The sequence below is a fragment of the Leptonychotes weddellii genome, chromosome 7 (assembly GCF_054177405.1).
Source record: "Leptonychotes weddellii isolate Sample4059 chromosome 7, ASM5417740v2, whole genome shotgun sequence".
Classification (NCBI taxonomy): Eukaryota; Metazoa; Chordata; class Mammalia; order Carnivora; family Phocidae; genus Leptonychotes; species Leptonychotes weddellii.
In genome coordinates, this window is record NC_138375.1 from 74,391,459 (window position 1) to 74,412,814 (window position 21,356).

Genomic DNA, 21,356 nt, shown 5'->3' on the forward strand with positions numbered 1-21,356 from the left:
ATTTTTAACAATATTATTTTTTCTATTTTATAATCTCTGTAGAAAGAACAACTATTGACTTTTGTAGATTAATTTTGTAACTTACTCCTTTACTGTTTTTCCTTATTGTTTTTATGTTTTTTTCTTTTGTTTTTCAAGTACTCAATGATTGTCATCTATAAATAATGGAAAAATTTGCTTTGTTCTTTCCACTATTTACACCTTATTTTATTTTCTTATTTAAATGCACTGGCTCACTCTTGCAGAACACTTATAAATAGTTGTGCCATTATTTGGGATCCTTGTCTGGGTCTTGACTTATACAGAATTGCCTTTATTACTGCTTTGCTATGAATATTATTGCTGGCTTTGGAGTTTATGCATATATTATTATATCATGTTAAAGAATTATCCATCTCTCTTTTTTTTTTAAAAGATTTATTTATTTATTTGAGAGAGAGAGAGTGTGTGTGTGTGTGACCAAGGGGAGGGGCAGAGGGAAAGAATCTCAAGCAGACTCCCTGATGAGTGTGGAGCCCCACTCGGGGTTGGATGGCATGATCAATGAGATCATGACCTGAGCGAAACCAAGGGTTGGATGCTTAGCCAACTGAGCCATCCAGGTGCTCCTGCATCTCTTTCTATTTCACTAGGGTTTTTAAATTAGTAAAAGATGTCAAATTTTGTTACGTGCTTTGTATTACTTGATCTCATTTGACTGATTAATAGGCATACTATTTTAGTAAATTCCCTAATAGTAAACTATTATTATTCCACTGTGGAGATGAATCTAACTATGTTATGGTGTATTATTTTTTAATGTACTACTGATTTCTATTTGTGAATTTATTTATTTATAAATGGAAATATGCTACTATAGCATTAATATTTATTTGCGACTTCCTTTTTTTTTGGACTCGGCAATGTTTTGGTGATCTTTCTTATGTGAACATATTGATCCACCCCTTTCTTTTTGTCTGCTGCATAAAATTTCATAGCATGGATAAATTGCAATATATATGATCACTCCTGTGTTGAAGGACATTCAAATTTTTCCTTTTTGATTTTTATTTGGCTATTACTAACCATTATTGATATTTCTAACAATGCTGCAATATGATCCTTACACATATAGCCTAATCTATGTGCAGAATTTGGGGGTGTGGGTGGGAAAGATGCTGAGGAGTAGAATTCCTGAGTAATGAATTATGTGCATTTAAATACACATTGCCAGATTGACCTCTTCTTTTAAAAGAAGATTTTATTTATTTGAGAGAGAGAGAGAACGAGCCAGAGGGGAGGGGCAGAAGGAGAGGGAGAAGGAGACTCTCAGCTGAGCAGGGAGCCTGATGCAGGACTTGATCCCAGGAGCCTGGGATCATGACCTGACCCGAAGGCAGACGCTTAACTGACTGAGCCACCCAGGAGTCCCCAAATTGACCTCTTAAATGGCTATAATAATTCACACTGTCGTTAGTAATGACTGTGATATCTACTCCCTACACCCATACCAAAGCTGATACCCTCAAGCAATTTTATATTTTACTAATCTCTGTAATAAATTTTTTTAAAGTATCTTCATGGCGTTACAATTTGCATTTTTCCTTTTTCTATTTTGTGAATTTTGCATTCATGTTCTTTGCCAATTTTTCTATTGGGTTGTTTGTCTTTTTTGTATCAATTTGAGGAGTTCCTTATAACCTCTGTATTTTAATCTCTTGCCTGTTATATATTTTGCAGTTATTTCCCCTTCCCCATTTTGTTTTTTATCTTTTACTTTATGATGTCCTTTCTTATAAATAGTACATGCTATGTAGCCTTTGGAAAACTCTGCTGTACACTTGTAGGAGACTATGAAAAAGGCACATGACATCTTAGAATTATTGGGAAAATAGCTTTGGCCCGAAAGGATCTCAGGTCTCCAGGTCAGATTCTGAGAGCCACAGCTCTCAACCTTCCCACACCTTTGAAAATAATTATATTTACTAAATTTATGTCAAAATCTTCTTACTTGAATGTGGTATGTATTTTCTGCTATAACCCTGAATGATGAACCTATCCTGTCTGGATACCAAAGGACAGTCCAAGGGGATGGAGGGAAGGCAGGGGACATGGGATAGGGATAGGGAAGGAGGGAGGAGTGGGGGGAAGAGAGAGAGCGAGAGAGAGAGAAAAGAGCAAGTTCTCTTTAGTCCCAGAGGACAGAGCTGTCGCAAACCCATTTAGGGTGCAGACGCACAAACAAAGGCTAGGTGGCGCTCTAGAGCTGGCAGGAGAAGGCCCTGACATTCAGCTTTTCTGAGCCTAACTCATCTCTTACTGTTATGGATGCCGAGTCAAGTGCCAATGGGCCTAGGTGGCCTCACAGTAGAAGCTTAGTATGAGTAATTGGGCCCAGGCTGGATAAGAGAAATGACAGATAGATGTCAGGGGCCCCGGTCAGTGGGAGCCAACGAAATGTTGAGTCATCTGGGAGCTTTTTTTTGGGCTCTGATTAGGATGGGAAACACCGGGTCATATGAGTGCAGACTTGCTCATGAATGGTAGCAGGCAAAACAGGTGGACAAGGGACATCTCTCCCAGAGCAGAAGAGGCAGATGACATTGCCCTGGCTGTTTCCTGCTTTCATGAAGATGTGAAAGACACAGCCTTTCCCCAGTTACCCAGATACCTTCTTAGGGAGAGTAACGAGGGGAGAGAAGCCTACCTGAGAGACATTTTGTTCCAGGAAGACCGTAGGCATTTCCTAAAGGGACTGTCTAAATGATTAAATCTTGGTGATTGTCAAAGTTGGGTTGGATATTTCATTCTTTTTTTCTCCATTAACTTCTGGTTGAGTGACATTACTCTAAAGGAAGACCATATTAGTTACAGAAAATATAAAGGAGCTATATTTTTCTCTCCATCTGCACAAAAGTTTGCCATACTGTGGTTTTTTTTTTTATTCCAATACTCTCCTATTTGCAAAGTCAGACTCTCCCTACAGTCCCTAGCCCTCTTGGCATATATCCAATCTCATTAGAGCTCAGAGGTTTTATTTATAGATGACAGCCCCCATAAGTGGTGCCTCCATTTTGTTTACTTATGGCAGCAATTTTTCTGCCTCAAATTCATTTCTTAACCCCAGGGCAGAGTTTCCAGGTGCTGCCTTCCGGCTTCAGCCAAGACTTTGCAGCACCAGACCTGATGTCTTTGGAGTTCAGGCTATGGTCTGATGCATCCCGACAGAGACAAACAATTCTTGATCTTGGAGTGGTTAAATTGTGCTTGGATCCAATCTGCTGAATCGTAGAACTGAATGAGAAATGGATCCACATACCCTGGGAGTGGTGGGAGTAAGGATAGCCCAATAATTACCTCACTATAATTACCTCACTAATCTCAGCACTGACTTTATATGAGACCTGGGCCAAGTCCCCGTATACCTTGGTTTCTTAGGTATTCTGTCAAAGGTGGAAAACAATACCTGTCCTACCTATGTAATTATATGGACAGAATTTAGAAGTTTAACTGTAATGGTGGCAGATGTCAAGATTAAAAACAAACCAGGCGGATGGACTTCCGGGCTACAAATCAGGGTCTGGGAAATCTATTTTAGCCAACGTAGTTTCATTCGAAGTAATTTTCTTCATAAAATGCATAATACTTGATTTCATTTTTCCAAGGATGATTGTACACATTTAGCTACTCCATCTTTCCTTCCTTTTCCTACTTCCCCTATGGGATTCAGACAGAAGTTCATCTCAGAATAAAACTCCACAAAACTTTTTTCTAACTAGTTCTTGCTCATGTATTCCCTAAACAGGCATTTTTAAGACAGAGCTTGCCAGCTCAATTTTTAGGCACTGGTTTGAAATCAATAATGTGTATTTTTTAAATAACCATTTTAGCTCAGAGAAAAACGTGTGAGTTAGGGGATTGGATTTGAAATAAATCCAAAACTGATTGCAACCTGGGAAAGCATGCTGTTAGGTGAAAATAAGGGAGCAGTGTGATTCTCATTAGCAGAATGACCAGATTTGAAATAACACAGCAAAGAGGAAAGATCTACCCTGTTTAGCTGTCTCTCCGTGCTCTTACCATTAGTGAATATTGATGTGTCTCAATTCTTTGTAACACGGAGCCAGTTCCTCTAATGCCCTAGTGTGAATGAGGCAACCTGGGAGATGTATTTTTTCTTCTGGTCTACAAATCTAGATAAATTAATTTCCTACTTAATAATTAATAAACAGCTAACTACATAAAGACAGGAGCAGAGTTAAGGAAGGCCTCAGGGATTAACTGACTGTGTAGCACAATGACATCCAGAACTGAGGCTGTTTCTCTCTCCTCTGCCAGCGTCAGTGTCCGCTTCATCCTCAGATTCAGGAGATGGGGGCAGCAGTTCCAGACGTCACACCAAACATTGAAACATGTAGATAAAGAAAAGAGAACATTTATTTTGTGCCCTTTCTTTATGAGTGCAGAAGCCCTCAAATGACTACTCCTCTGTGTCAGAGTCTGCTTGCTGTCCCCCAATATCTGCCTGCCCCTTCTTCCTCAATAATGAAACCCCAGATTTCTTAGCTGGACACATGACTGCCCAGAATAAAGATTTTATGGCTAGATGTGGCCATGTACCTGAGTTCTAAGCCCTGGGATCTGAGAAGAGTTGGGAAGGAACATTAAAGGTGGGGGCAGACTCTTCTTTACCCTTTTCTCCTTTGGCTGGAAGGTGAATGTAATGAGTGCAGCTCACTGATGATGGTGAAGCGTGAGTGACTTTGAGAATGGTAGGTCTATGCGGCGGAGCAACAAGATAGGAGTGCCCCACTCAATCTGAGCGATGACCTTCCGAGTTCTTGAACATTTTTTTTCTTTTAACCTTTTACTTAAATTCCAGCTAGTTAACATACGAGCTGTATTATTAGTTTTGGGTGTAGAATTTAGTGACTCAACACATCCATACAACAGCCGGTACAACCCTATTGTCTACTCTAGGAGGTAAATCATAGATGAAAACTCTGGTTCTCAAGGGGTCTCACTTTCAGGGGATAGATTGTAGGCTGGGGGGTAAATTTTGTCTTTATAGGCCCCAGGTTCCCTGTAAGAGAATTGTACGGCCCAAAGGAATCTTGCTGGAGAACATTACTTTTATTCTCATTGAATGGTCAAATCGGGAACCTCATTGGCTAAAGACTGAAATGTCCATCCCATGTGTTTTAGTTTGGGTTCCCCCAGAAGCCCACTTAGCGATAAGGACTCAAATACAAGCAGTTTCTTTTTGAGGTGCAGGGCGCAGTGTTAGGGAAGGAGGCATGTGAGACAGGAAGGGAAGGAAGCTTAGAAAGGGTGTGTTGTCAACCCAAATGGCACCAAGGGCACTGGAACTAGGAAGAAGATAGAATCCCTCCCTCTGAGTTATCCTATCTGATTCCCTCTCTGAGGGAGAGCAAAATATCTATACATCATCTCCTGGAACTCATTGGTTTAGGACACTTGGGGAAGGTGTAGTAGAGAGATCATATACCCACTGTGAAGTGCTGAGGCCTGAGGGATAGGAGTAGGGCCCTGGGAGCTTCTGTGATGTGGTATATATTCAAAGGGGGTTATTTGCATGCCCATCCAGTAATACCTGCCTTTGTATATACCAGTGAAAGTAGGACATCAGACCAGGAATGAATAGATGGATTATATCCTACACTGGAGAACTGTTTCAGAAGCTTACATAATTTTGAAGCTGAAAGGGGCCTTGGAGGGAAACTAGTTCCATTTCTTCATTTTGCTAGTGAAACACTGAGGCTCTTGGGGCTGCCTGTGGTTACAGAGCACTTAGGTGCAACACCAGGCAAATGCCCACGTCTTCTGACTTTGTGCAATGTAGAATTGGCCTCGAGAGGTGGGCAGCAGAAGACTTTTCTCTCCCCAAATCGCCACTTAACTCCTTCTCCTCTTCTTTTATAAGGACAATTGATTTAAAAAAAATATTATGCAAAGAGAGCTTCAAACTCCCCCCTCCCCCATTCAAGCTACATGACAGTCCTATGCCCTTCCAACATAGACATTCCAGAGCATGTCTTGGTCTAGGACCCTAGAATTTTTAACACTCTGGTTAAGAAGAAAATAGGAGGTGGCTTAGGTTAAACAAAGTTAACAGAAAGAGCTTCTCTGAAGTTATTTAAGCATTAAACTGCATTTGAGAACTGTTGAGAAAACTTGCAGGAAAGAAAAAAGCAAAAACTAGTTCACACCTGAGCAGGTGTTTATTCTGTTGAACTGACTATAGTCAGCAGCCGTCTCAACATGTGGAACTGTGATGACCGGGTTCTTGCTTTTAAAAGGTTCACAATGCTTCTCTCCACACAGGCAGGGTTTTTCCATGTAAGTTGGAACAAGTCGGTCTGGTCGTTGTTCTTTTTCTTGATTACAAAGTGATGATAACATCTCTCTTGTAGACAGGCTTTACTCATCAAAACCGCTGCCTCCACTGGCTTTTAATTGGATCCTTGTGAGGTGGGTCAGGCCCATAGACATTCTTATCCCCATTTTAGAGACTGAGAGAGGAAATGAGGGCATGAAGGCATCTGGCCCTGGGCTGGGAGCTGGCGGGGACAGCAGCCAGAGCTCCATTGACAAGAGGGCTCCTTAAGGGCCATTTAGTTGGCCTTTAACTCAATTAGTCCCCCAAGTGTTGTTTTTTATGCTTGCATTTATGTCCTTGATCTCACCAAGTGGAAATTGTGGTTCTGTCCAGGAGAGTCTTGTTGCTCACCCAACGCAAGGACATGGATCCATGCATCTTTTTGAAGCCTCTTTCAATGATTTTATTCTCTATATTTATGCGTACATCTTAAAACTAAAGAAGGTTTGTGGCTTCGGAATCCCTAGACCTGGGATCTGCTAACTACTCAATGAGTGACCTTGCGAGATCATGTCACATGCCTCAGACTTGGTTCCTGCATCTATAAAATAGGGTTGCTGTGAGAATTACAGATAGTAAATGATGCAAACCATTTAGCACAATGCTTGAGTACTCCATATCTAGACTGTGGCTAGTCCTGTTGCTTCTATCCTCCAAACATCGTGTATCTAGAATTTAACCACTCTCATCGCTCCTCAGCTAAAGCTCAAAGCCACCCTTGTCCCTCGGGTATTATAGTGAGTGACAGCGCCTATCTAAACTTTGTTTCTGGGGAGCCTGGTGGCTGAGTGAGTTAAGCATCTGCCTTTGGCTCAGGTCATGATCCCAGGATCCTAGGATTGAGCCCTATGTCGGGCTCTCTGCTCAGCGGGAGCCTGCTTCTCCCTCTCCCTGCTGCATCCCCCTGCTAGTACTCTCTCTCTGTAAAATAAATAAATTAAATCTTAAAAAAAAACCAAAAACTATTTCCACCCATTCCCTTCCTCCACTTTATTGTCAACAAAAAGACCAGAGTGAATCTTTTGAAATGCAAATTAGATAATAAGGAAACTCTCCTCAAAGCCCCCTAGTGGCTTCCCATCCACCCAAATCCAATGTCCTCACTGTTGCCTACAGAATCCTACAGGACCTGGCCCTTAGCCATCTCTGCAATGTCTTTCCCTCCCCCTCTCCTCTTGCTTTCTCTGTTCCGGCTACTTTGTCTTCTTTGCCACATCTCAGTCTGAGCAAGTTCCTGCCTCAGCCTCTTCACATTTATTTATTTTTTTATTTATTTTTAAAGATTTTTATTTATTTATTTGACAGAGACACAGCGAGAAGAGGGAACACAAGCAGGAGTGGGGGAGGGAGAAGCAGGCTTCCGGCAGAGCAGGGAGCCCGATGGGGGTGGGGGGGGGACTTGATCCCAGGACCCTGGGCCCAAGACAGATGCTTAACGACTGAGCCACCCACATGCCCCAGCCTCTTCACATTTAATGTTCCCTCTTCCTGGAAAAAAATTTCCTTCAGATTCACTGCCTGGTTCACTCCCTCACTTCCTTTGGGTTTGTGCTGAAATATTACCTTACCCATCCCCTTCCCAACCTCCTGTATATCAGTGTGTGATGCATCTATTAATTTCCTATTAATTCAAGCAACAGATGCTCTATCAGTATTTAAGATGGTTAGTAAATTATAATAAAAAGAACAGCTTACATGCCATGAATTTTGCTTTCCCTGGTGGGTGGCAATCTATCTTCTTGGTATACTCTGTCGCCTGCAATAGATCTTAGCTCAGATGATGCCTCCAGCAAGAAATCTTCCTTGATCAGTCAGGGCAGAAGTGATCCTTCACTTCTCAGTGATCAATTTGTACCATTCCCTTTTCCCTTGCGTTGTCGTTTTTATAAGTATCTTCTCTTAAACATAATAAGACATCGGATATATCATGTACAACTTTATACAATGCAATATTTGTAGGACAACCTCTCTTGTAATCCACTTTAGATATTTAGGAAAAGTTACATACACAAGTTACATATACATACATATTCAAGTTGTATAAATGAATTCACATTGATGAGTAAGTGTTATTTGGGATGGGTCATAGAGCCCAGAACCCAAAATCTCAGAGTTAGTATTTTCAAGGAAAAATTAGGTGGAGGAGAAATATGAAAATATTAAACTACAAAAGTCAATTAAATGTATAATAAAAAAAAAGACTATATGAATATAAGGCTGAATTGTATGGAGCTATCTCCATGGGTCCACAGATCTATGTCATATAAATATGACAAACTGACATATTTATAAAGAGTTTTGGTAAGAAGTGGTGGTCATTTCTTCTTACTTCTTTACAGTAATTCTATGTTTCTTATTTTCTCTATGCTTTTGTTTACTATGTCTTAGAAATATTAGTAACAAAATAATTTTCCTGTGCTATAGAGAAGAAAGACTTGTATATTGCAGTTCTTTTTGGACTATCATGGTAGTTCTATATTGATGTAATTTTTTGTGATCATGGTACTTTAAGTTTGATTGTCTTGTGTGGAAAAGCCTCAGGCACTGACCTAAGTCCTTTTTCACTTAATTCTTAAAACAGCCCTATGGGGCAGGTAGGTATTAGTTAATCACATCATGTTACTCTCATGTTTAAAAACCCTCTAATGGCTCCCCATTTCACTTACAGGAACCTCAAACTCTTACTGTCATTATGGGACCCACCCGCCAGGACCCTGTCCATTTCTTCCACTCCGTCTCTTATCGACTCTTTCACCTTGCTTCACGCTATATGGCCTGGTCTCCATCTGTCCTTGAACATGCCTAAACAAGCTGCTTCCTGACTTGCCCTGCTGTTCCTTCTGCCTGGAATGCTGTAATCAGACCTTTCTGTGACTATCTCTTTGTCCTTATTAAGTTTCACCTTAAATTTTAGTTTCTCATTAGACTTTTGTTTTAAGAAAAAATAGCAACCAAAAACCCTTTGTATGGGGTTGTCAGATTTAGCAAGTAAAAAATACAAAACCCAGTTAAACTTGAATATCCGATAAGCAACAAATGGCATTTTAGTGTGTGGTATACAAATTCTGGACATACCTATACTCAAAGAGTATCTGCAATTTAAACTTAACTGGATGTCCTGCAATTTATCTGGCAACCCTACCTCCAGAGCCACTCTGTTATGGTACCCTGTTTAATTTTCTTCATGGGACTTTTCTTTTTAGAAATTCTGTTTACTGTTCGACTCTCCTATCCGAAGATGGGCTCCATGAGAGTGGGGCCCTGTCTGCCCTGTTCGCAGCTTCATCCTCACAGCCTCTCATATTGCCTGACACATAGTAGGTGCTCAATAAATATTTGTTAAGTATTTGTTATAAAGATTAAAAAAAAAAAAGACTAAAAAGCCAGGATGGTAAGATCTCGAGGGCATACTGTTAGCTAGAGGAGACTGGAATCAGACAGTATGGTGCCAAAGCCCAGGGAACTCTTCCGTGTTTTCCACATTTAATGGTGTGGAGGGCAGTGGACGAGGGAAGGGACACGGTGTCACCTGCTTTTCAAGAAGCACTCTTAGTAGAATCAAAAGACCCTTGGATCAGTAGATTTAGGGAGAAGCAAGGTCTGAACGGGGAAAACAAACCCTTTTCCATTTGCCTTGCAACGAAGCAAAGGAAGTAAATGCACTTGGATTTAAACAAGATTCTCTGCGTTTGGAATGGTGTGAGAGGTAGTGGACATCCTCCACATCCTCGTCCACCATAAACTCCCTGCAACTTTAGGGCTGGCTAATTTAAGGTCAGACTCCGGAAACCTCTAGACCTGGATCACAAAAGGAACTACCGGTGTACATGCAAATAAAGAGCAAGGAGGCTGGATGGGATGAAGTCAAGACAGAAGAAATCAAACTCTCTTGTTGGATCCAGGACACGAAACGGGGCGGGAGCAGCAGTGTTCAGCCCCAGAATTCGGTCAGGTTCACCTTTCGGTATGGACGCTCTGTGCCCCACAGGACCCACCCAAGGCGCATAATCTTCTCTCTAGCTCACTTCATTGGACCAAGACACTAGCCGGCGCGCGCGTCCAGCCATCGGCCCAAAGAGAGCTACGTGGGGAGCTGTGGCCAGATCCTGGGGAGCAACCTGGCGCTGGTCCCTACCCATCTCCACCCGGCTCTCGCCTGCCCACCCTCCCACCCCGGAGCTGGAGGATGGTCCCGGGGTGCTCCCGCGGGGCTGCTGGTCGCGCCTGTCTTCAGCCCGATCCGCCCTGTTGTGTGAGTGGCGCGCGCGCCCAGTTGGGAGGCAGCCACCCCCGCCGCTGACAGGTGCTGCCCTGAGGGCGCAGGGTGCGGTCCCTGGCGCAGCTGGACGCGCACGCTCGTGCGCTTGTAGCTTCTCCAGCCCAGAGCCCGCGAGGAGAAGGAGCCAGGGCGCGGCCTGGGGGACTCCAGGGGACTGGAGCTGCGGAGCTCGGAGCTAGAAACTTTGCGGGAGCGGCGGCCGGGATTCGGTGGCAGCGCCAGCCCACCCCGGCAGGTGCAGGAGGAAGAGGCGGCGCCGGAGTCCGGCGGCCGAAGGGCCTTGGAGGCGGCGGCGGCGGCGGCGGCTTTCCCCCGCGCTGTCCTGAAGCCGCCGGGCACTCCCGGCTTCTGCTGCTGCGTCCGTCGCCGCCGCCACCGCGGGGCTCCTGGAGGAGGTGCAGCCGGAGAGGGCGGAGGAGAAGAAGGAAGAGGAGGAGGTGGAGGAGGAGTGGAGAGGAGGAGCAGGGGGTGGAGGATGGAGCCCCGGGCAGCCGCGGCTGGGTCGCCCGAGCCTGCGGCGGCGTCCTCCTCCTTCCAGGCCCGGCTCTGGAAGAACCTGCAGCTGGGGGTGGGCAAGAGCAAGGGCAGCGGGGGCGGGCGCGCAGGGGGCCCAGAGCGCCGCACTGCGGACACCCCATCGCCCTCCCCGCCACTCACGGGGGGCAGGCGGGACGCACTGGCCGGCGTGGGTGGCGCGGGCAGCAGGTGGAGCGGCTTCAAGAAGCGCAAGCAAGTGCTGGACCGCGTCTTCTCCTCCTCCCAGCCCAACCTGTGCTGCTCCTCGCCGGAGCCTCTCGAGCCCGGCGGCGCCGGCAGAACCGAGCAGGGGTCCACCCTGCGCCGCCGGATCCGTGAGCATTTGCTCCCCGCGGGAAAGGGGCCGGCAACGACCGCGGGAGCAGAGGGAGGGACGCCTCCTGGCGGACGCTCCCCGGACTCGGCTCCCTCTTCGTCCTCCGCCTCATCCTCCCTGTCCTCCTCGCCCCAGCCGCCCGCGAGGGGGGACCGCGCCCGAGATGAGGGTGCACGGCGTCGGGGCCCCGAGGCGCACTTGTGCCATCAAAAGAGTTCATCCCTGCCGGGCACTGCCTGCCTGGAGCAGCTGCTGGACCCGCCGCCGCCTCCCGCAGAGCCACCTCAGAGCCCGGTGCAGCCGCGGACCCCGGAGAAGGGCGAGGAGCTCGGCAGCAGCCAGGTGAGCGACCAGTGCGCGCGGCGGGAGACTAGGTGCGCGGGACACGCCTCCGGCTTCGGGCAGTCGCTACCCGGGGAGACGCGGGGGGAGTGGAGGTGCTACCAAGTAAATCAAATAGTGAAAAGAAAACAGTCCCGATCCTGCTCAGTAAAGATACAGTTCTGACTTGCACCCTGACGTTACTTTTGGTAGAAATAACCCCTACTACCAGAAGCTCTTTGGGTAGCTCTATGCGTTGCCAATGAAAATGGAACTATTAATAGTAGCCAAATGAGAGAGGAATAAAGTTAGACATAAAATGGGTACTTTTTTTGGGGGGTCTCCTAGAAGGGCTGTCTTAGCTAAGTCTCACCTCTAAAGAAAAACAAATCCAGCGACTTAAAAAAAAACAAATTACAGCCATGTATGAGGGTGCGGAGGGGCCACCATTGGAAACAACTAGAAACAAATGGCTTGCGGGAAGGAACAGTAATGCGGGGAGGTGAATCGTTGGTAAACGTGAGGCCATTTATTGGGGAAACCCTTAAAGCAGAAGTCTGCTTGTTTTCTCGCACTCCCTTCTTCAAAGTTCCGGCGGCAAGTCGATCGCTGCCCAACAAGTGGACTGCGTGAGCGTCTCAGCGGAGTTAGTCAGACTCGCTCCCATGGCCTTTTCCAAGTTTCAGTAGTCATCTGAAGCGGTTGCGTCTCAAGTATGCTGCTTTATGTACATCGTGTCGCCTCTTTGTTCAGGCAAGAGTTAAGTTTGGTCCGACAAGAGTCAAGTAAAAATGAACTTGTAGGATTCTTAAGGCGTTCCACTGAGCAGCTGCTTTTACTCCCTCGGTTTTGGAGAGGAGTTGCGCTCCTTTTGTTAATACTAAAAAATTGTGTTAATGCTAGCAAGTATTTTGAAAGTTCCAGTCTATCAGTGACCTCAAAGAACTCTTTTCCTCCAATACATCTTAGCTTATTTAAATTCTCATTATTTTGACTCTAATTAGTCTTTAATTAATTTAAAGGTTAATCTTTAATTAGATTAAAATTTGAGCTACATAACCTTAAGGCCATGTTTTGAACAGCAAGATACAGGAATAGATGGCCTATCAATTGAAAATTTTTATCGTTTGTTAGCTAATTACTGTGGTTTCAGAAAACAAGCCAGAATACAGGTGGGTAACCTGATGTTATTGATGCTCTAGAAGACACCTGATGTTCTAGAAAAAGTTCCTATTCGGAGAAGAGTAGGTAGAGATAACATTGACAAAGAATCTAAATAACTCTACTTTTCCTTTTATCTTGAAAGGTAACTGAATAGAACTCCTGTTTCTGGCTTCAAAAGTAAAAAGTGTTTTTAAAAGGATGTTTTAAATTCAGTGTAGAGGAATGCTATATATTTTAATAGAATTTACTTTTGAATGTGTACATAAATCTAAGGTATAAGAACTTCAGAGTTGGGGTACTGTTTACATTTGTTTTTATTAATTTCTATGATCAGGAATAATACAACAACCAATAATTGAATTATTCTGAAGGTAGATATATTACTTAACCCCCCAAATTCTTTGCAGTTCATCGAACCAAGATTCTCAAAGCAAAAGCAGAGAATTCTGAATGAATCTTTGTTAGTTTTTACCAAAAAGTTTTCTGACACTATCAAGCTTTAAAAAATACTGCCATGTAATTATGAATTTTGTATACCAAAGACCTCAGCCTGTTTTGGAGAGCACATTACACTAACATTGTGTGTGCTCTCACCATATGCCTTACAGCCTTACTGGATTAGAGCCTCTCAGCACCCCTACAGGACAGAAGTTCTTGTTGCCATTTTATGGATTAGGAGACTGATGCTCAAAGACATTAAATAACCTTTCTAGGGTCACATGGTTAATAAATGACCAAGGTTTTACACTAAAATTCTCCAGAGTCTTTTTACATTACTATAACCCTTTGACAACTTTTAGAGCTTGTGTGTTTCTGAGATGACTTCAGTCCTAAGATTAATGCTTGCAAGTTTACATACATTCTGGGGGGTTTCCCCCTTCCTAGAATCAGTTCCATGATGTATTAGCTATATTAATTTGTTCTTTTCTCTGTGATACATTATTTCATAACTATGACATCACATTTACAAGTGACATTATTAATTATACCATCTAAAGAAGCTTTTCCTTATAAGGAACCAGCATTTCAACAAAGACATAAAAGGAATAACAAAGCTAAAACGCCTTTCAAAGAATAGGTGAATAGTGGGGTGTAGGCAGAACAGTAGCCCCGAGGGGCTTGTTTGAGGCCACAAACAGTCCTAGGAAGAGGCACCAGTGCTGGTTTCCTGCATCTGCTTGCTGCTCATGGAGTCTGTTCCTTGAGAAGTGGACAGCCTTCTGTTAGGAGTCACAAATCTGGCTTTGAGCAGCACTCTCTCGCCAGTGCAGAAGCAGGATTCCTTGGTCCTCCCATGGCCCCTCTGCCCAATTCCTAGAGCCCGGCTGGCTCACCTTGTGATGAAGAAGAGGAAGAAATAGAGTTGGAAGCTGGAAGTAGAAGAGGACTCCCTGAGGTGTCCAGGAGTAGGTTGAGCTTCATGCACCCTTGCAAGCTTCCTGCATCACTCAGAGATCTTTCCTTGCTCCCCCAGGCCCTGGCCTCACAACATACTTGGGCTGGGGTAGGGAGAGTGTGGCATGTGCAGATCCCTGTGTTGTACACCAAGCCAAATAGGTACACATGAAAGCAAAGGCAATAAGAGCACTGAATACATCTCCAGATTGCCTAGATAAAAAGAACTTTCTTTCAAAGAAGAAAGAAAATTCATTGCAAAAATAATGCAAATGTCTCAGTTTTTCTCTGCTTGATCCTGGCATTAGCCCTGTTCTCCAACACCTCCCTACCTCTCCATTTCCCCCCTGCAGCTCAGCATGAGGCCACAACAACATATGTGCATAAACTCTGACTCTGGGTGGAGGTGTTAAGCAAAAGCAAGAAAACAAAACAAAACAAAAAATAAAAAAACAACTACATCAGTTTGAACTGCTGGGGGAAAGAGATTTGGAAATCACTGAACTACAATGATTAACACTGAGCAAACCATGCTGCCTCCCATCTCCCTCTTGCTACTCTGTGGTCTTCAGCCCGATATACCTCTGAAAGGCACTTTAACAGAGTTAATAATGCCTTGTTGTTAGGGCATGTACATTATTCAAAATGTTCTGCTTTGAGAAAAAGAAAAAAAAAAAACCATTTCTTCCCACTGATTCTAGTTCACGTGCTTGGCCATATTGTCATACCAGATGCATTTCATTTTCTGCAACACAGTTGGGAAAGATGCTTTCTGAATTTGTGTGCATATCAAAAATATGCCAATTTTATGTATTCTGTCTTGATGAGTTACTAAAATTATATTTTGCTAGAATCAGGAAGCCAGTATTTTAAGATAAAGAGTGAAGAATGAATATGTCCCATTTTTTTAGGGCTTTAACAAAAATGTGAAGTTTATGAATGTTAAACTTTTATTGTTTTTTCTTTTAAATTCATGTTGTTAAAACTGCTTCCATAGGGAAGCAAAAAAAATTTTTGTAAAAAATGTGGCTACAGGGCGCCTGGGTGGCTCAGTTGGTTAAGCGACTGCCTTCGGCTCAGGTCATGATCCTGGAGTCCCGGGATCGAGTCCCGCATCGGGCTCCCTGCTCAGCGAGGAGCCTGCTTCTCCCTCTGGCTCTCTCTCTCTCTCTCATTCTCGCTCTCTCAAATAAATAAATAAATCTTTAAAAAAAAATGTGGCTACATTATTCAGGGTATGATAGAAATGTTTCAAAACATAGTAAGAGGAATATTTATTCATTGGGATAAAATTCCTAAGATACATCTGTAAGCTCCAACAAAAAGTAGAAAAATATTTTCTAAGATGAAGCCTATACATGAAGTGCAGCTTGGTTCATTAATTATCTGACCTTTTAGAGAAAGCTTATGTTTTCAAAAATGACTTAAAAATGTGATTTGGGTTAATTTTTGCTATTTCCCAGGTGTCCTTAATATTACTTGAAAGGACATAACTTAATCTTGGGGAAGACACAAATGTAAAGAAATGTAATTCCTAATATGAATGGCTTAAAATCACCAAAAAACGAACACTCTCAAAAACAAGCCCTAAAAGCAATGTTAATAACTTTTTCCAAGCTTTTTCAAAGTGAGAGAGGAAGGATGAGATCTTAGGACATTTTGGAACAGGGCATGAAGTTTGATATGTGATAGCATTCTAAAAAATACTGGGATCATCAGCTTATTGCAGAGGAAGAGAGTAAACAGTGACAGGCTTACTTTGGAGTGGAATTATTTTCCTATGACTTTTATGTTCTATCCTGTGTATCTGGAAGATTTGAGTACAGCTATGCATCTCGGGTATATGGAAATGTTATCAAGTAAATATTATGGGAGCTCAATAAGCCCTAGCAATTGCTAGTGTATTATAGTATAACTGTATTAAAGTTTTGCCACTGCCAAAATTACAAATAAGCGCGTAGCTGAAACAAAATTAACGGGAACTTTGCTGGTCCTCCTCATTTAAGATGTAAATTATTTTACTTGCGTGGGTGGCAAAAGTAGCCTCAGATTAACCAAGGTGGTACTGATGACATCATAATTTCACAGAGTAATGAAAAAACCTTATATTACTTTTGGCAAGTGTGGGCACATTATTCTGGAAAAGTGAAATAAATACTTAGAGAAAATAGGATTAATAGATTCATAAAGATAATAGGATAAGCACTCTCCCTTTTTTCTTTTGCCCCGTCATTTGGAAATAAGGGATGATTTCACAAAATTAAAGGTTAATAATATATCTTTTGTAACTCAGAAACGTAGTGTGGTTTCTTGGCTCGTGATGGTTATCAAAATGTTGGTCAACTCTAGACTGACGAAGAGTAAATAGTCTGATAATTTTGTAAGCATTGACAAAATCTGCATATTCTGAAGTTAGGTCGTGTATTTTCTTGTTAATTCATACCATTTGCAGTGTCATAGTCCTATGTTTTAGACAAACAGAAATGACGTTTTTGAATCCTGAAACGTTTTGGTTTGACTTCTTTTTTTTTTTTTTCCTGGAAAACTCACTAAACATGATATATTTCCTTGCCTCAATAAGCCAAGAGTCCTAAATAAACCTGCTCTTGGTAACTGAGGCTTATTGTTTGAAAACTGGCTTTTTTGTTTGTTTAATGTGAGTGAAGTAAATATTGTGCTAGAACTTGCTTTAGATAAACTTGTTTGTTTTTTATAAAATTATGGTATGGTATCTATAGAGGACAAGTTTATCTTTCTATAAAGTTAATTATTGAAAGGTGTGAGGCACCCTTCCTCATGTCATTTTTTTCTGTTGCCAAATAATCTCTACTGTTTTTATTGGTGATTTTTGATTTGTTGGAACTGTCGACAATCACACTTTCTTTTTCCCTGCAAGATTAGCTTTATGTGCCATTTTGCTTTCTTTGTCACTGTCAACCATTTCTTCCAACTAACATTGCTTTTTATAAATCAGATGTGGAAAGTGATGACTATCCCTCAACAACTGAAGATTTTATGCAAATAGTTTCCCCCTCCAATGTAGACCAGTTTCTTACATGAGAATTTTTTTTTCAGCGGAATATCAGGCCATGATTTTCCTCATGTCTCCAGATATATTTGTCTTTAACATCAATCTGAATGCAAGCAACACAAAAAAACCCTATATTTTCAATACAATGAGATTTAAAAGTCCTGCATACTGTCTTCCTAGAGACCAATCGTCCTGTGAAGTCTTTTGAGATATTTTATACCAGCCTGATTTCTCATCCTTTTGGGAAAAATTATAACACATGATAGACAAATGGACCTCTGGATGTGTTGGGATCAATGCGTCTTCCTAATCTCACAGGTTTTATCAGTGAGGCCCCATCAGTATGAGCAACTCACCCTATTTTGCTTAAGCCTGGCTCTCTTCACCAGCACTGCTAGAGTAGAATTTGGCAAGCCTTAGTACAATCGACCTGTCTAATCAGCATTGTAGAGGGAAGACTACTCACTAAGTGGTTGCTGAGTGAATGAAGGGATGAATGGAAGGGCTAGAGCTATTCAGAAGTTCTCTGGAAACGTTTCAAAAGCACTTTTAGTTATATAATGATGTTCCTGCCTTCTTGTTTCCAAGTCCTTTTAAGTCTGGCAGATGTATCTGACCTTCTCCTCTTCCCTAGCTGGTGGCTTGGCTTTTCTCAGCCCATACTTCAGTTCTTGTTCTTGCCGGCGGGTGTGAAGGGAGGACATGACACCTACTAACTGGCCACCGTATTGTATTCACGTGGAGGATGGAGGAGTGATTTCTACTTCTGAGGTCTCTGGCTCAGGGATGCATTTCTTGGTGCCAATCTCTGACTCTGGGTACCCTTTTTTGGCACCCAAGTCTCCTTTTCTGACCCCTGATGTTGCACCCCCACATCTGGATTCCAACACCTTGCTGACATAGTCTTACTCACTTATGATCTCTAAGTCTTGATCTCTGCTTGGATCTTAGCTCAAGCTAATGTCCTGCCTGCATCACTGTCACTTCTCCTCAAACCCATCCCCTTGAACCAGATTAAAATCCCAGCCTCGATCCAGAATCCTGTCCTCACTAGCCTGGTCCACTCTGTTGCCTCTTGAATGCCAGGTGTGTGAACTCTGGGTCAGACATTTGGTCAATTGCTTTTCACAGTGACCACATGTCTAATGCTGAGCCTATTTAGGAAACGCTAAAGCCTCCCTCCAGAAAATCTGCATTGCCAGTTAATTACATTTGCCTATAAAGGATGTCTTTATACCTGGAGTGCTAGACTACAGCTGATCTTTTTGGGGAGCACTGTTCATTGTCTCTGTGATCCTGCTTCCTTCCATCCTAATTTGAAGTCCTCACCATGTCTAGTCTTTAACGTAATCACCCTTTTCGTCAGTCCTGCCTGCTTTCCTCTTTCCCCTTAAAATTCTCTCTCCCTCTCTCTACTTGCAAGATCATTTTCATAGTGAATCATTAAGCATCTGGAGCTGTGCTGTCTCAGATGGAGCCACTAGCCACACTTGGCTCTTGAACGCTGGAAATACAGCAAATTTGAATTGAGATGTGCTGTAAGTGTTCGATGCACACTGGATTGTGAAGGCTTAGCACAGAGAAAAGAAGGTAAAATATCTCATTATTAATTTTGTATGGTGCTTGTACATTAGAATAATATTTTGGGTATGTTGGATTAAATGGAATATATTATTAAAGTTCCTTTCCATTTTTTAAAAAAATATGACTACCTGAATATTTAAAATTATGTACATGGCTCACATTTTTATTTCTAGCGGACCGCACTGATCTAGGACAGGGATTCAAACTTCACTGCGCACAGGGACCATCCATCCAAGAAAAGAAAATGAGCAGAGAGGGTTTGATGGGGTTCGTGGTGAACGAGGGAGCTCTTGCCCCATTGAAGGGCAGCTGCTCTTCAGCTTCAACGGGTTATTGTCATATTGTGAAAGAGGCATTGTTGCCAGAATTTCTGGATTCTTTAATACAAGCCAGAAACCTGGATTTTCATGTGAAATCTCCAGGTTCTTGAACTTTTGGCAAATTATTTGAAAAAAATTTTTTAAACTATAGTCCAAATAAAATATATCTCTGGGCTGAGTTTAGCTATCAGTTTGAACTTCTGGCTCAGAGAGCTCAGGTCTGATTTCTCCTTTCCTCTCCCAGTGCCAGGCATATGTTATCTGCGACATAGGAGGTGTCAATGCATTTTACAAAATAATGGAATCAGGAGTGGTGGAATTGAAGCCAGAATGCAGTGGGCTGAGGGGTGTGAGAAAGAGGAGCCAGGGACAGGGAAAGAAGCCAAGCAGCTTGGCTCTTTAGGGGATAAAAGAAAGTGGTAGTAGGAGGGCAGGAACCATGTTGGGATGGGCCCTTTGGAAGATTTTTGGTTTTTTAATGGGTGTCACCTGAGTGGGTTAGTAAGTAGGAGCCTATGGAGAGGGAGAGGTTGACATTTAAGGAGAACAGGGGGATAAAGGAAGCGGTGAGCTAACTCAGGGCATGGGTCAGAGTGGGCCCCAGAGTCTAGGGGAGGTGGTGGCCTCAGCCAGAAGAAGGGTTCCTCTTCCGTTGCAAACGGAAGGAGACACTGTGGGCATGGATGCAGGTAAGCAGTAGGTTTGGTGTCAGCAATTTAGGGGTGTTCCCACCTGATGGCTTCTGCCTTGTTTCAGAGTGTGGTTAGGATTTGGCCACAGGGAGATGGTGGTGGGGGCAGGGCAGGGCGGGGAGGGGGGCAGGGGTGGTTACTGCTACAGCCACGGATGTGAATAAGTGTGCTGTGTATTCAAAACATGGGAGTCAGTGATGGGTCTGAGGCCTGCGGTTCAGGAAGGAGGGTATGGGAAGTAGAGGTGGAGATGAAGCTGTGGCCAGACTGGGGGGCCGAGCAGTGCATCCAGGGCAGCTGTAGGGAACCTTGGGGGCATCTGAGCAGGGGAGACAGAGTCAAGTGAGCATCAGAAGGAGAAGTTAGCAGCAGAGACCACAAGAGTCCTAGCGGGAGCCTGAAGCTGGGCAGTCACCTGACCTTGGGGATGGGAAGAGAGGAGATTTGAAAGGCCAGGGATTTGGCTGAACCTTCAAGGAAAGGGAGAGTGGAAGGAAGTAATCACACCACGTTTTCCCCTTTACTTATGCCTTTGGTTTTTCTTGGTTATGTTAAAAAAATGCTTTTATTGAAAAGTCTTTTTCTAGGGAAGGTTGAGTTTTGAATCTGCATTTATGGTGGAGGGTGCCAGGCTCCTGAGCACCAGATTGTCACCTATTTACCGCAATAGCTCATATTCTTTATAGTTATTTTGAATTCTTCCTGAATGAAATAGTTTTCCTTTTCTCTGCAGCATTAGACACTGAAAATAGTGTTGGTGGGGTAAGAGAAAGGGTAAAACAGGTTTAACATGTTTGTTAAAATCAGGTAAAACAAGAAAACCTCCCACATGACTCGGTTTCATAGATTCTTATGGACCTGATTGATGTCAGAGGGGCTAAATATTTGGAGAAATAGTTAAAATGAAAAGTTTTAGAATCCATGGGCTCTGTTGGAAATTTTCATTCTTGAGGCATTTTGTGCCTCAAACATATTAAAATATGCTTTCTTTCTCAGACGGAAGATTGATCTGTGCGTGGCAAATGATCAATTTCTGAAAATTGCAAATAGATATCTTCTCAAAATAGAAACCATATTCTATCTAGACCCTTAAGCCATATTTGGCTCCTGTTCTTTTATTGAAATGTAAAATAGCTTTTCATAACAGAAAAATTCAGCATTTCTATAGTTGCTTTTAAATAGTATTTTCACCACACCAAATTAGAAGTCTGAGTGTTTTCCTAAAGTATCTTTTGAGATTGGAATAGATTTTGGAGAGAGGATCTCTGTCACTACAGAGCTGTTGCCAAGCCTCATGCTCCCTAGAGGTGGGAAACCCTGACTCAGCATGCCCCCCCC

At 43.0% G+C, this 21,356-nt stretch overlaps 1 protein-coding gene across 14 annotated transcripts in view; it reads left to right on the forward strand.

Moving 5' to 3' along the window:
* The first annotated feature begins 11,116 nt into the window (after window positions 1–11,116).
* MCTP1 (multiple C2 and transmembrane domain containing 1) overlaps window positions 11,117–21,356 on the forward strand; it is a 494,794-nt gene continuing 484,554 nt past the window's right edge. For 12 of the 14 annotated variants that reach the window (XM_081826545.1, XM_081826553.1, XM_081826549.1 and 9 more), the window contains exon 1: window positions 11,119–11,853. In XM_081826545.1, coding sequence (XP_081682671.1) covers window positions 11,134–11,853 — 720 coding nt within the window. In that variant the 5' untranslated portion in view covers window positions 11,119–11,133. Of the gene's footprint in view, window positions 11,854–18,903; window positions 19,013–21,356 lie in introns of those variants that run through there. The other 2 variants (XM_081826561.1, XM_081826560.1) reach the window with 2 other exon arrangements.